Genomic DNA, 13,021 nt, shown 5'->3' with positions numbered 1-13,021 from the left:
ACTTTTTCCACTGCAATCCACAGGGACTTGAGGCGAAAAAAAGAAGAAGTGATATATATAAGAAGTACTATATACTCCTGATTTATATATATATCACTTTTTTTTCGCCTCAAGTCCCTGTGCTGCAATCCGCAGTGTTCATCTATCGATCTCATCCACTTTTCTCACCATCTTCGTTAGTCTTTTTCTTATATTTACAGGACTTTTGAAGACTAATATAATAATATATATATGAGGTTATGAGGTTATTAATATTATGGGAATGTCACAACCAGAGGACGTACATGCTCTGCTAAAACATTTAATTTTGAATTAGAGTCGACACTATATGGCACATGACTATTTAAAATAATGAAGATAATCTTTGAAGAACAAAAGAAAATTTATTTTCTTATGTGGAAGGTATGTGACATGATAGCACTTACCAATTACAATACAAGGATATTACACCTACAAGCACATGTATGAAGTATTAATTGAACTTCGATACATTATATTTACTCTGAGGATACAAATACAGTTTACTAATTGCTAGAACTAGATTGAACACTATCAAATACTTTTTTATTTTTAACAATAAGATCTTGTTTATTTTCTTTGTCACTACCAGTTGTTAAGTGGTTTATATTTAATGGCAATTCAGGCAAAATGTGGAAACGTTTAAACAGTGTGACTTCACCTCTACGTAACATTTATGCTTGGCATGACCATTATTCTAAAATAGTGATTTTACAAACACTTTCCAAATAGATCGATGCTGTCAACACTTGAGAAATGCAAAATTGTTATCCTTTATCTCATATTATTGCAAATTCTACCAAATAAAATGCACATTGGAGATACATAGATACTTGTTGCAAAATATGATCAACATCTTTTTTTTGTGGCTATGCATGCAAACTGTTCCCATGTAGGTCACAAATCCTCTCACTAAATATATGTCACTTTAGCATCCATGCGCGATTGATCCAGTGCCAAAATTTTGGTCTCAAGCCTGCAAGAGAATAAATGACGAGACCAACTAGTGTATTATAACCATCTAGTAAGTAGATGCAGAAGTTTGGTTTCGAGTATAGTAAAAAAACATCCATCCAAAAAGGCCTAATGAGAATAAGTCATTCAAAGCAACTTTTTTATTAAAATTACATTCAACCCCTAAATTACAATGCTTTTAAACTTGAGTTAGCGCGTAGAATTACCAGACATTTACAAAATTTTTTAAACTATTATTGCAAGTTAGCAGCTTACTATGACTAGCATTGATTGATTGAACAGGAGAATCTTTAAAACGGTTACCAATTCTTATTTAGATTACTGATGTCAAACAATACCTACATCTTAACAACTAGAATCTACTTCTTCGATTTGCTGGAGGCTTCGAATGAACCAAGCTTGTCGCACGAGTCATCAAACTCCACATCTATCACGTTAAGCATCAGTGATCCAGCATTCAGGTAGACACGGTTCTGTGACTGTGCAATCTGAAAATGAAGAATTTATTATGGAGTTCATTGCTAACTTTGTGTAGCATTTTCTCAACACAACTTTTATGTAAAATGGCATCATCCAACCAGTGGAAGTGATGCAAGTGTAACTGAAATGATATGGAAGATGGCCAAATATGGAGCACTGGCCGCGCATAGAAGAGAAGTGCGCGCGGCAGAGGGAAAAGAAAAGATAACATGGTGGATCCGTGCGCCATAATGCAAGCCAGTGCACGGATCCAAAGAAGAGACTAGGTGACAGAAAGTGTTCCTCCTCAGGGTGGCATGTACGAACCGCCGCAGTATATATAGTCTATTTCACGGAGCTGTCCCTTATTTCCCAGTCCGCTGCGCCTTGATGAACAGTACTAATAGAGTCCACTAAGCATTTGCACTCGTTAACGATGTGTATTTCGGAGTAAACAAGGCTACGTGTGTTGAAATGTATATCGAATGAACAGCGGGAAATTGGGTAACATGCGGGCTGACATATTGTCTTCCCACTACGCATTGCGCAGCACGACCTGTAGCACGGTAGACTGTAGACGGTATAGGGGGTAGACGGTAGACTGGTACGCTGCCAGTTCGCTGCATGTCTATGGAGCTTGTGACAAAGGCTTGGAAACATTCTAGGCCTATTTTCACATTTGACATGGATTCTTCCGCTCACTCAACATTGATGAAATAGTTCTATTTGTATTTTCATTTTCACAATAAGTGCACGAAATTTAGCGAAGTACAGCTTGTGATGCTCTATTTACATACCATATCGGATAAACACAAAAGTTTGCTTTGAACTGTTCGATTACCAAACTTAACCACTTTTCGAGCGATCGGCATAAATAGGAGAATTCGTATTGAGTAGTGATCGCCGTCTCCGTGTAAGTAGTCCGCTTCGCGGACGGGTATCGTTTCACTCACTATAAGGCGCGAACGTCCAGCAAATCAAATCTGCATGGGGTAATACAGTAGAGCTGTGCCCCGTACAGGCTGTCCAGGCCTCTTCTTTACGCATGTCCGGAAATTTATTTTGGGACTTAATTGCATTGATATCCAATGGTATCCCCAAACGATATAGTTTGCAGTACCTGGATCTACCACGGATGAGATGGTAAGTGCATGGAAACAAAATAACATCTTTGTTCCATAAGAGGGAATTTTCCAGGATATTTTACAGCAAAACAATCAATAATAAGGTAACGTATAATTAGCAGCAATGTTTAACCCATAACAGAGAGGCATTCTTTACTACTACTATTCTGATTACAATCCGAATAACCACAGGTAACTACTATAAAATTTGCACAGTATGACAGGGGAAGGTCATCACTAATCGTACCACGAAGAGGGGAGCATGGAGTGTATAGCACATCAAGTTACAAGTAAAACATTTATATGGTTAATTATCAAATCAATAATTGTTTAAATATGCCACCTATCTTTCACAGTACCAAAGTATGTTTGGCGCTTGTACGGACATACCTAACGCGAGGTGCTTCAGCAGACGTTTGAAAACTCAATTAATATCTGGGTATGAAACTAGTCAAGGTGTCGATCAAAGAGTGCGAACAACGTTGTGACTGTGGTAATGCGGTGCCCTACACCATGACCTTTAATGCAAATAAACCTCTTTAATTTATATCCTAATGATTTTCTGCAACACCTGTGTGTGACCAAGTGGCTACTCTGCAGACTCACCGTCCTGGCAATGCTCTGCGCGGCTCGGATCTTCCTCAGCTTCAGGTAGCCGGGGTTCTGTGATATGGCCGTACCCAGCATCTTTGCAGCTGCTGCCTCACCCTCCGCCTGCACAACCTTGTGCTGACGTTCCTGTTTTGCACGCTCAACAAAGAACTGTGCCCTCTGTGCCTCTTGTTGCGCCACCTACGCCGCATCAAAAAGAGCATATTATACTCCCATATAATTTATTTGGCTTCCACCTATCTATCTACTACATGAACCTACTCTACGTAAAAGCCTAACAACAATTTCTGGTTAAAGAAAAGGCAACTTTTCTTAAACATTATGTATTGATGTCAGTTTTTTGCAGATCTTGCCCTGGTAAATTCAAAATCATAGTATAATCCTAGTCGGGTCCTTTGCCATTTTATGACAATCTTACACTAATTAGTCAAGAAAAATAGTTGTCATTCCTTGTAAAAACACTTTCTGGCTTAAATGAGCAAAGAGTGAACCAGATGGCAGCACCTTATTAGGGACTATGCTATACACCCAAATAGAGTAGGACTTCCCACCCAAACTCCACGACAGATGGCGCTCTCACTCATGGGCTCATTCTACCACTGCCACAAGTAGATTTCGGTTACAATTTGTAACGCTTTTTTACTACAAGTTTTACAGCAGGCACGTTACTCGTATCCTATGTAATAAGATTTGGACTAATAAAAGTTGCAAAGATATTAAAAATCCGACCGTTATTCCATGACAAATTTGATAAAATATAGTGATACGAAATAGTACGCAGATTGTGCGCCCATTTACCTCTTTCAAATCATACGCTGTTTACGAATCTCCATTCGCTGGATTGCCCCCGAGCTCCGCCCACTTTAAAAATAGTGCTAGCATTGTGGCAGTGGTATCCTGAGTAAGCGAAGGGGCACTGCATGCAGTTTGCTTCCCACCTTTCAAATGTTGAGCCCCAAAATTTAGTATAGAAACTAATGGCTCCACCTTTACATGGGTACATAACAGTGTTTCCCTTGGATCCTTGGATAAAATCATGAGTGAGGTGGTAGGGTTGAATATGTGAGTTCTGAAGGGGCTGACACGAGCGCCTTCGTATTAAACGTGCCTAGCGCACGTCTGGCTGGTGCATAACTGACGTGTAACAAGCGTGGTTGCGCCAGTGACATTTACTTTGATGCGTGGTAGCACTCATCAGTGCGTGAGGGGGCTTGGTATGACATATAGAAGGAGAAAATGGAACGTGGGACTGGGCGTGCCAGCCGGAAAACGATTTGGGAGGACCCAAGAATGTTTGAACTGGTGTACACAGTTCATAGTGTTATGAACAATATATACAGCAACAGGAACATTTCTGTAAGACCTGCTGATACCAGTTTTAGAGATTGCTTGGTAAAGCTTTGCACTGTTAAAATTTTCAGCAACAGTGTGCCGAATTAAATATCTACACAGTGGGATGGTCTTTTTCATTGGTCTTTAGCAAGCCGTACAACCGACATAAACAGAGCAAACTAAATTCACGTCATTATCGGACGTGTGCTTGGTATGGTATGGCTGTTGCGTATGCTGACGTGTGCTTGGTATGGCTGTTGCGTACATTGAAATAAAAACACGATTCAGACGCAAGTATACCTGCTTGGACTCAACAGCGGCTGTGTACTCCTTGCCGAAACTCAGCTCAGTGATGGCGACATCATCCAGAATCATGAAGAAGTCCTTTGCACGGGCGTCGAGTTGCCGTCGGATCAGTAGACTCACCTGTGATCGCTGCGTGATCAGCTGTGACGCGTTGAACTTGGCCACGACACTCTTCAGCACCTGAAACATTAATATGTTCGAGCGTACGCAACAATGCGTTGGTTGGGTACTGTTTGCTTTTTATTGCTTCTTGATAATGAGGTTTTCAGTTTCAAAATCAAGCATCAGAAGTTCAAACAAGCAACCGTCATGTGAATTTCCTCGTATACTTCCTCTGAGGCTGCAATCGGTGGTAAATTGGGATATATATTAATTATGTAATGCTGGCACTAATATTCCTCTGTAACCATTGTACAATTTTTAAGAGCATCGATTTAACACTTATCTAATATCCTGTGTTTTTATTCAGCAAAGTATATTGTCATAAAATAATACAATAATTCCTCTCCAACCACAGGTTTTCCAGCCGTGGAAAATGAGTATATCCACGGCTTACTATTTGTATACCATTTCTCCAATGATGGCACGAATTTCAAGGATCCGTGAGTAACAGTCGTTCGACTCGTCACCTGTATGCTTGGAAACTATGCATGGGTGGATTGCAGTTACCGGTGTTCGCTTGGTTATTATACGTATACCATTTCTCGAATGATGGTATAAATTTAGAGTATCTGTGGGTTATAATGATTCCACTCGCCACTGCCACACTTAAAACCCATAGATGGCAATTAGCCAATTACTGGTGTTCCCACCAGTTGGTGGCCTTGCCTCCCCAACTCAATTTTCCACATTAAAAATTATATTTCTTAAATTCACAGTTCTATAAAGGTAACAACCACAGTTTGAAGAGGGATTACTGTATTATAAATCAGGCTGACACTAGACTCGCTTTTCTTCTCTATAAGTAGGCATACTTCATTGACAATAGATGGGAGAACACGCTCATCGTAGTCCGTCCCCAACGTCTGGTACAACACAGGCAACATACTCGCATCTGGCCGAGACAGCACACGTAATGAAATGTTCACCATCTGCAAATCTAAGAGAAGCACCTTGTTAACCCATTTACTTAATTGCAAATCAATAACATTAAAAACAAGAGCCGCAGAGCGTCTGGGCTAATCTGAGGTCTGTTGCTACGGTTATAAACGTAAGATTTAAGTCGTGCGTAGTGACACCTTTGTTAGGCGCAGATATGCAGATATGCAGTTGCGTACACATTTCAGCAACCTTCTGCATTCTGCATACCTCCCAAATCCCATTGGTTGATACAAATCGCGTGCCTGAAACTCCTGTTTTATGGTGCATTGTGACCCTAACCCTAACCCTATTTAAAAAAAAAAAAAATTCAATTGTAAAAATTATTTGTTATTATTAAATTGTTGTAAATAAATCATGTAAATATTTGCGTTAATTGGGGAAAAAGTTAAATGGGTAAAGATAAAAATACAGAAAACAGGTAAATAAAAAAAATCAGATGGGATTCGATCCAACGACCTTTCAGCCATGACGCCTGTGCTCTACGCGTTCGGCTATCCAGGCTTATTGGCTTTCTAGATTATGGATGTTGCCCATGAATATGACAACACTGTGACGTCATTGAGGCAGTTCAGGAATCCATGTTTAACCCTCCTCTTGAGGTCAAAAGTTATCAGACACTTACTCTTCGACATCAGTGGAGAAGCACCATTTCATGGTCCTTTCAATAAAGTGATAAAAATGGTAGGTCAGTGCTGAAACAAAAAAGTTTTCCACTCTGCCATTAGGCCATGTCCTCAGCAGTAGCGGATTATCTATGGGGCAAAGGGGCATTTGCCCCGGCCCTACAAGTCTGACGCGTCCCTAAAGGTTGTGACTACAAAAAAATATACTGTTTATTATTTTTTCCAAAGTATATCTTGGGCCGGCCGTAACCACTTTCATATGACTACATTTGTTTTTGCTTTCTACTTGTTTTCATTTTCTCCGTGTTTTTGTGGTACATCTGCAGCAGCTAGGAATAATATCACTTTCAGGTAGCTAGTGGGGTTAAAACTACCAATTTTTCAAAATATGATTTAAAATTTTTTTTAACTCTACTAATTATTTTAGAACGTTTCCTTTCCATTTTCAACATTAATTGCTTATAATTATCCACTAAACAGGTCTAAAAACATTATATGCTTATGGAAGGGCGGGGTGGTTGGCGGCCCAAATATATGATATGCCCCCGGCCCAGGCAACTGTTAATCCGGCGCTGTCCTCAAAAAATGTCTGATATCTGACCTTTCCCCCACTGCCCTTTGACCTGCCAATTTCGCACTGGGATGGGTTTCCTCCCATCACACTATACACCGAATATTAGAGCATAGGTTGAGCCGTTCAGATTTGTGCGCAATTCGTATTTCCTCCTATACCTTAAGTTAAGGGGAAATATCCCTCCTTTACCCATCTTGACCTTTGACCCTTGACCCCCAAATTTGACATCCTGAGTCCTTTTCACGATCCCCCCCCCCAACGTCCCCAATATCGTGACCGTACGTCGAGCGGTTAAGATTTGTGCCCAACTGTTGACGGACGGACGGACGGACGCTCATGCGATTCTCCAAGCTGCATCTGACTTCGTCAGATGATCTAACAACAAAAGTTACAAAAAAAACCAAACTATTTATAAGCTGTTTGATTTTGTCAAGCTTTGTGCATATTCACATTACAAAAGAAGACCTTTTTACATTCAGGATGCATACCTTTACTTCCAGTAGGAGAAGTAAGTTTCCTAGGTCTTGATCGAATGTCATAGATTATTGGATACTGAAACCATGGAATTCTGAAATACATTAGAAACGCATGAAACAAAGTCAAATATCATCACCTTTTAGCATTTACTGCAGCATATAAATTTACTAGCTGGACAGTGTATAAATGGAGATTTAATTTAATAATTGACAGGCAATTCAGCCATTAGACTTATATTTATAATACATTTATACTAAATCATGCACATCTTGAATAATGAATTCTCATACATAGTGTTACATTGTCTGTAAGCTGCCAAGTAGTAATGGTCATTCCGCCATTAACAAGCTATCTATCCTGTATTTTACCAACTGCGGCCCCACGTTTAATGTTAATTTTGTTTGAAATGACATTCCCGCACCTGAAATGCAAGCCTTCTTTGTAGATATCCTTTTGCACCCCACCAATCCTGCTGAAGATGATTGACCTGTGACCACCATCAACTAAATAAAGAAGAAAATTATTAATTAAATCATTTGTGGTAGGGACTGCGACTGGCAATTGAAAATGCAGGCAATCTATTTAAATAATGGCAGTGGCTGGAGGTACGGCAGCCGTATCTGCAATTTACGAGGCTGGAGCTACGGCGGTCCATTCGCTTTCATACAAACAAGACGAAGATGGCGGCAGATTTCGAAATAATGCATTGGGACATAAATTCACGATTTGAGTTTTGATGAGTTGGAAAACCCTCGGATTAGGTATGAAAATGAACATTATTGTCAACGTTACATCAGAAGATCGCAAATAATTGCCTCAGCCCTCAAACAAACGCCGGCTGCCAAACCACTCTTCTACTTCTACTTCTACGCTATATTGGCCACCATCAACATACTGATGATTATGCCAACGGGAGGCGCTAGTTGAGACTAAAATAAAATTTTCCTTCCCTTTGATTTTCTAAAGAAAAAACCAAAAAAGCAAATTTTACTTAAAAAACTGCCCTGATGTCATTTAGGCAGTAATCAGAGACTTAAAGGAACATAGATTCTCGGCTGTCATCACTTCAGTGGGTAAGGCGTTCCACTCTGTAATAGACCTGGGAAAGAAGGAGCCTTTCCTGTAGTCACATCTGCAGGATGGGATTTGAAAAGAGTGCTCTGACATGTTCCTGGTGCTTCGAGTAGGTGGTATCAGACGGTTGTTGGTATCCAAGTTGACCATGCCGTTGACGAGCTTTTACATGTATCATAGCCAAATGGGCAACCCTTCGTCTTGACTCCAGCGTCGGCCAGTTGAGTGTTTCAAGCATGTCAGTAACACTCGACCTGTTGTGGTGGCGGTTTGAGACGTATCTCGCTGCTCGTCTTTGGACCATTTCAAGATGTTGGCAGTCCTGCGCCTGATATGGATCCCATACCGTGCTGGCGTACTCCACTGTGGGCCTAACCAATGAGGTATAGGCAAGTGACTTAACTTCCATTGAGGAAATATTTAGGTACCTTCTCAGGAATGATAGGGTTCTATTTGCTTTACTACAGATTGAGCTGATGTGGTTGTGCCATCGAAGGTCTGATGTTAGTGTGACACCCAGGTACTTGGCTGATGTGGCCACGTCTAAGGTATGTCCGCGTAGAGCATATGGGTAACACAGTGCTTCGAAATAAAGAAAAAGATGATGGTTGTGCCTGCGGACACCCAGGCATCAATCGGGTTGTCCGCAACAATTTCTTGGTTGTCCAAAAAAAATATCCCAAATCTCCTATTTTCAATCACATAATAATATGGTCAGAAACACCCAAAACACTGGTGTAGCCAGGATTTTTTAACAGGGGGGCAAAACAGCAAACTGCGCAAAAGATGCTGACTTAATATGTTAATGGCTTCTCGCGCCTCCCTCTCCACACCTACGGCTCCTCTTACCTTCTCTGCAATCTTTGTTTTGTAGGGTTGAAGCATGCGACAAAGCGCGACATTTTTGTTCATTGTCTCTCTGCTCAAGATATGTAATTGTTAGTGGCGGATCTAGGACTATCCAAGGAGGGGTGAAAACCAAGCAGGGGGGTATGGGGTTCCTCCCAGAACATTTTGAAAATGTAGATCGCAGGAGATGGTAATGTTGCGGCAACTTTTTCGAGTAGCATTAGCAGGCCTTCGATCTCTGACTTACAGACAATTCTCTTTTTTAACACTTTCGGATCACATCGAATCGCCCACTGTTGTTTGTTTTGGCATTGGCGCAAAGACATCGGAAAATTCAAAATAATAATGGAATAAAAATCCCGAAGTGTAGGGGTGAACTTGTGGTTTGCTGCGTGTCCAAATCGAGTTCATCTTTCGGCATAAATCAGAAAACCTGACATATTACCAGTGTTGGGAAATAGCAGCTGAGTATTGCGTCGGCCTTTTCCCACACATAGATTAATCCGGCGGGCTGCCCAGGCAATAAGTGTCTTACGAAGAACGGTTCAACCCTGAGAAAAACATAAATGAAGTGGTTTTTTGTCACGTTTTTCTTGTTGTCTACCGGACAATGTCGCAGACTGGTTAGTGTTGTCCGGCCGCAAATTTGGTGTCTCGACAAGCCGGAAACGCTTTATTCGTAGGCACTCGTAACATGTTGGTTGGAGTTTCCTGGTGATGGTTAGGACCAGACATGTGGTTTGTTCGTTTGGTTGGAACTTCTCATCCACGTTGTCTTCCCAGACGGGCTAGTTGGTCAAGTATTTGCAGTACTTTGTGTAATTTGTTTGGTTTTAGTCAGAGCTATATGAATCAATGTGTCATCTGCAAAAGGTCGAACGGTTGCCTTGTGTGATCTTCGGATGGTCGTGTTATGTAGAACAGGAAACAGGCAGGGTCCAGAGCATGAAGCCTTGCGGGACTCCTGATTCTGATTCATACACTTACAGGGTCAGATCTCTGCTCATCGGTTTGACGACGGACTGGCCGAATGTGATCTGACAGGAAACGAACGTAATCAGGTGCTTTGGGGTTTTACCTTGTAGACGAAATAATTCTGTCGCGATATCACACCTTTTTTATATTTGGTGAGGGTTTATTGGACAGAACGGCGTTCATGAAATTTTCGTGACGGATCGCATGCAAAAATGCTGCGCTGCGAATGCGGCCCGTACGGCCGCCTATGTGGCTCGGAAAAACCTTTAACGCTTTCCTGTTACCATGGCTTTACCTTGACTACTGATTAATGTGGTATACAGGCCTCGTAGCCCAAGCGGGGGTTCGGGGGTTGAACGAACCCCACCGGCGTCCCAAGAAAAAGAAAAAATAAAGTTTTCTTTTAACGATTGTGCAAGATTCCACCTGGGGTCGCTCCTATTGTTTAGTGTAAAATGATTGCTAAATCTCCCATCAGTGCGGGGAGCGGTGACAGTTTGAACCCCCTCCGCACCCTCCCCCCGCGTCGGGTCGCTTTGCTTCGCTCGCGTGCGGTCGCTTCTGCGCCCGAGGCAGGGTCCGTTGTACCAAGCGGGGAGGTCCAGGAGTACCGGACCCCACCGCTGTGCTCGCGAAGAAAACGCATCTGGAGGGGTCGTATTTTTGACAAATTTTCTGGGGGGTAGGGCCCCCAGACCCCCTTCGGCAGTGCCTCGCAACTGTCGGGTAGCGTATATGACCCCCCCTGGTACAAATCTGTGACACCGCCCCTTGCCGAGCAAATTGCCAACACATCTGAAAACGAACCCCCCCAATAAGCAAAGCTGGTCCTCACGGGCCTGTTATTACATTCGACCTTCAATCGGTTATTCACTTCTTAAGATTGCTTTTGCATAAACACCCGCTTCGTTCAGACTTTCCTAAATTACACGCCATTACAAACAGTCAGGACCATCCACAGCCGAGGTCTATCAGGCCTCCTTGCGAGCGCCAACAAGATACAAGCGAGAACAGAGGCTATTGTAAGGGACTCGCTCTGATTTGTGCTGATTGTTTGTAAATGGCGAGATGTAATTTGAGGGAAGTTGAACGATAGCGGGGGCCCGACTAAGAGGTGTTTATGGAAAGAAGACAATCTTTTAACGAAGTGATAACGATTGAAGTTGAATGTATACACATATCAGAAATAGGGCAAGGTGTCGGTAAGCCATGTAGAAGAAAATCGGTAGGTCTTTTTTATGCGCCACTAGCGGCGTAACAGGCCGCATTCTAGCGCATGCATTTTGAATGCGGATCTCACGAAACTTCAATGAACCCCGTTCCTGTCCCAATATAACCCTCACCAAAATATAAAATAGGTTATATGGGGCAGAATTATTCGGTCTAGGTTTACCTCGGATGCCATAGTGATTTAACTTGTGAACGAGTAGGCTGTGGTTTACCTTGTCAAAGGCTTTTGAAAAGTCCATTATTACACAGTCGACCTGCTTTCCAGCTTCCATGCTTTTGGACACATCGTCCACAAAGTCAAGAAGCCGAGTTTCGCAGGAGACACCCTTCCGGAAACCACGTTGAAGCGGGTTGAGAATGTTGTGTTTATCAGCATAAGCCATGATGTACGTGAGATGTCACAATGTGCTCAATGACTAATTTGCAGCTGATGCACGTCACTGACACTGGTCGATAATTTTCAGCCAGGTACCTCTGACCTTTTTTAAAAATTGGTGCGACATTTGCATTTCGCCAGACTTGCGGGACTTCACCCGAGTTGTAGGAGGCTTGGAAAATCATAGTCAGGATTGGCGCAATTTCTTTCGATACCGTAATTCCTTCAGCACTCCAGCCACTTCCTTGAATAATAGCTTTACTGTTTGAGTGTTGTGGTAATTAAATAATTTGGAAGTTACACAATTGAACAGAAGGATTAACACAACCTGGTAAACTACCATGACAATTATTTTTAGTTTATATTTGTCTCTAGACATGAAAAAAATCTAAACTAGCTACACACTACACCGATCATGATGACGAAACCGGCGAAACGTTTTGCCTGTACCTGTGTACAATGATTCTTTGATGCCATACCCAACCGCGCCAGCAGCTGCCAATAGCTTCAATCCCAATCCAACACCTTTTGGTGCACCACCACTGAATTTGCCTGCTAAATCCTTTAAATTTTGTGCCATTTTCTATACTTTTTGAAAGTCACTACGCACACAGCTACACACAACTCTAGAATTGCAATATGGCGCCCTCCAGGGTCACACGTGAGTACCACAGACTAACGGATACACAGACTGGACGAAACGCCAAAATAGCGTAATGCAATTGAATGGTGGCGCCGCCCAGCGAATGAAGCGGTACACTAAAAATCTGGCTGTGGTGACAGACCGTGGATGTGTAACGTTGTAACATTAAAAGGTCTCTATCGTTAATTCTAATATTTGGACTGGAGTTTAATTATGCATTCCTGAATCTAGAAGGTCAAATGTTGGTCTTCAAGTAGATTTTGCTCTATTAAA

At 41.9% G+C, this 13,021-nt stretch overlaps 1 protein-coding gene across 1 annotated transcript; it reads right to left on the bottom strand.

Annotated features, from left to right (window-relative positions):
• Window positions 1-363: 363 nt before the first annotated feature.
• LOC106815484 (prohibitin-2-like) lies at window positions 364-12,790 on the bottom strand. Its single transcript, XM_014819948.1, has 8 exons — window positions 12,556-12,790; window positions 8,023-8,104; window positions 7,613-7,692; window positions 5,801-5,925; window positions 4,821-5,006; window positions 3,183-3,368; window positions 1,336-1,481; window positions 364-994 (listed from the first exon to the last, which is right to left on the bottom strand). The coding sequence occupies exons 1-7, from the start codon at window positions 12,683-12,685 to the stop codon at window positions 1,353-1,355; spliced, it is 918 nt and encodes a 305-aa protein (XP_014675434.1). The 5' UTR covers window positions 12,686-12,790; the 3' UTR covers window positions 364-994; window positions 1,336-1,352.
• Between the last annotated feature and the right edge of the window lie 231 nt (window positions 12,791-13,021).

Source organism: Priapulus caudatus, unplaced genomic scaffold, assembly GCF_000485595.1.
Source record: "Priapulus caudatus unplaced genomic scaffold, Priapulus_caudatus-5.0.1 Scaffold1126, whole genome shotgun sequence".
In the NCBI taxonomy this organism is placed as follows: domain Eukaryota; kingdom Metazoa; phylum Priapulida; class Priapulimorpha; order Priapulimorphida; family Priapulidae; genus Priapulus; species Priapulus caudatus.
The sequence above is the reverse complement of the archived record's forward strand: the minus strand, read 5'-3'. Positions and strand labels throughout refer to the sequence as shown.

Excerpts from the sequence above, each read along its gene's own strand:
- LOC106815484 (XM_014819948.1), bottom strand. The coding sequence starts at position 12,685 with ATGGCACAAAATTTAAAGGATTTAGCAGGCAAATTCAGTGGTGGTGCA. Across the intron at positions 5,926-7,612 it reads TTCTCCTACTGGAAGTAAAG|ATTTGCAGATGGTGAACATT; the intron begins GTATGCATCCTG and ends TGCTTCTCTTAG. Across the intron at positions 3,369-4,820 it reads CCGCTGTTGAGTCCAAGCAG|GTGGCGCAACAAGAGGCACA; the intron begins GTATACTTGCGT and ends GATGCGGCGTAG.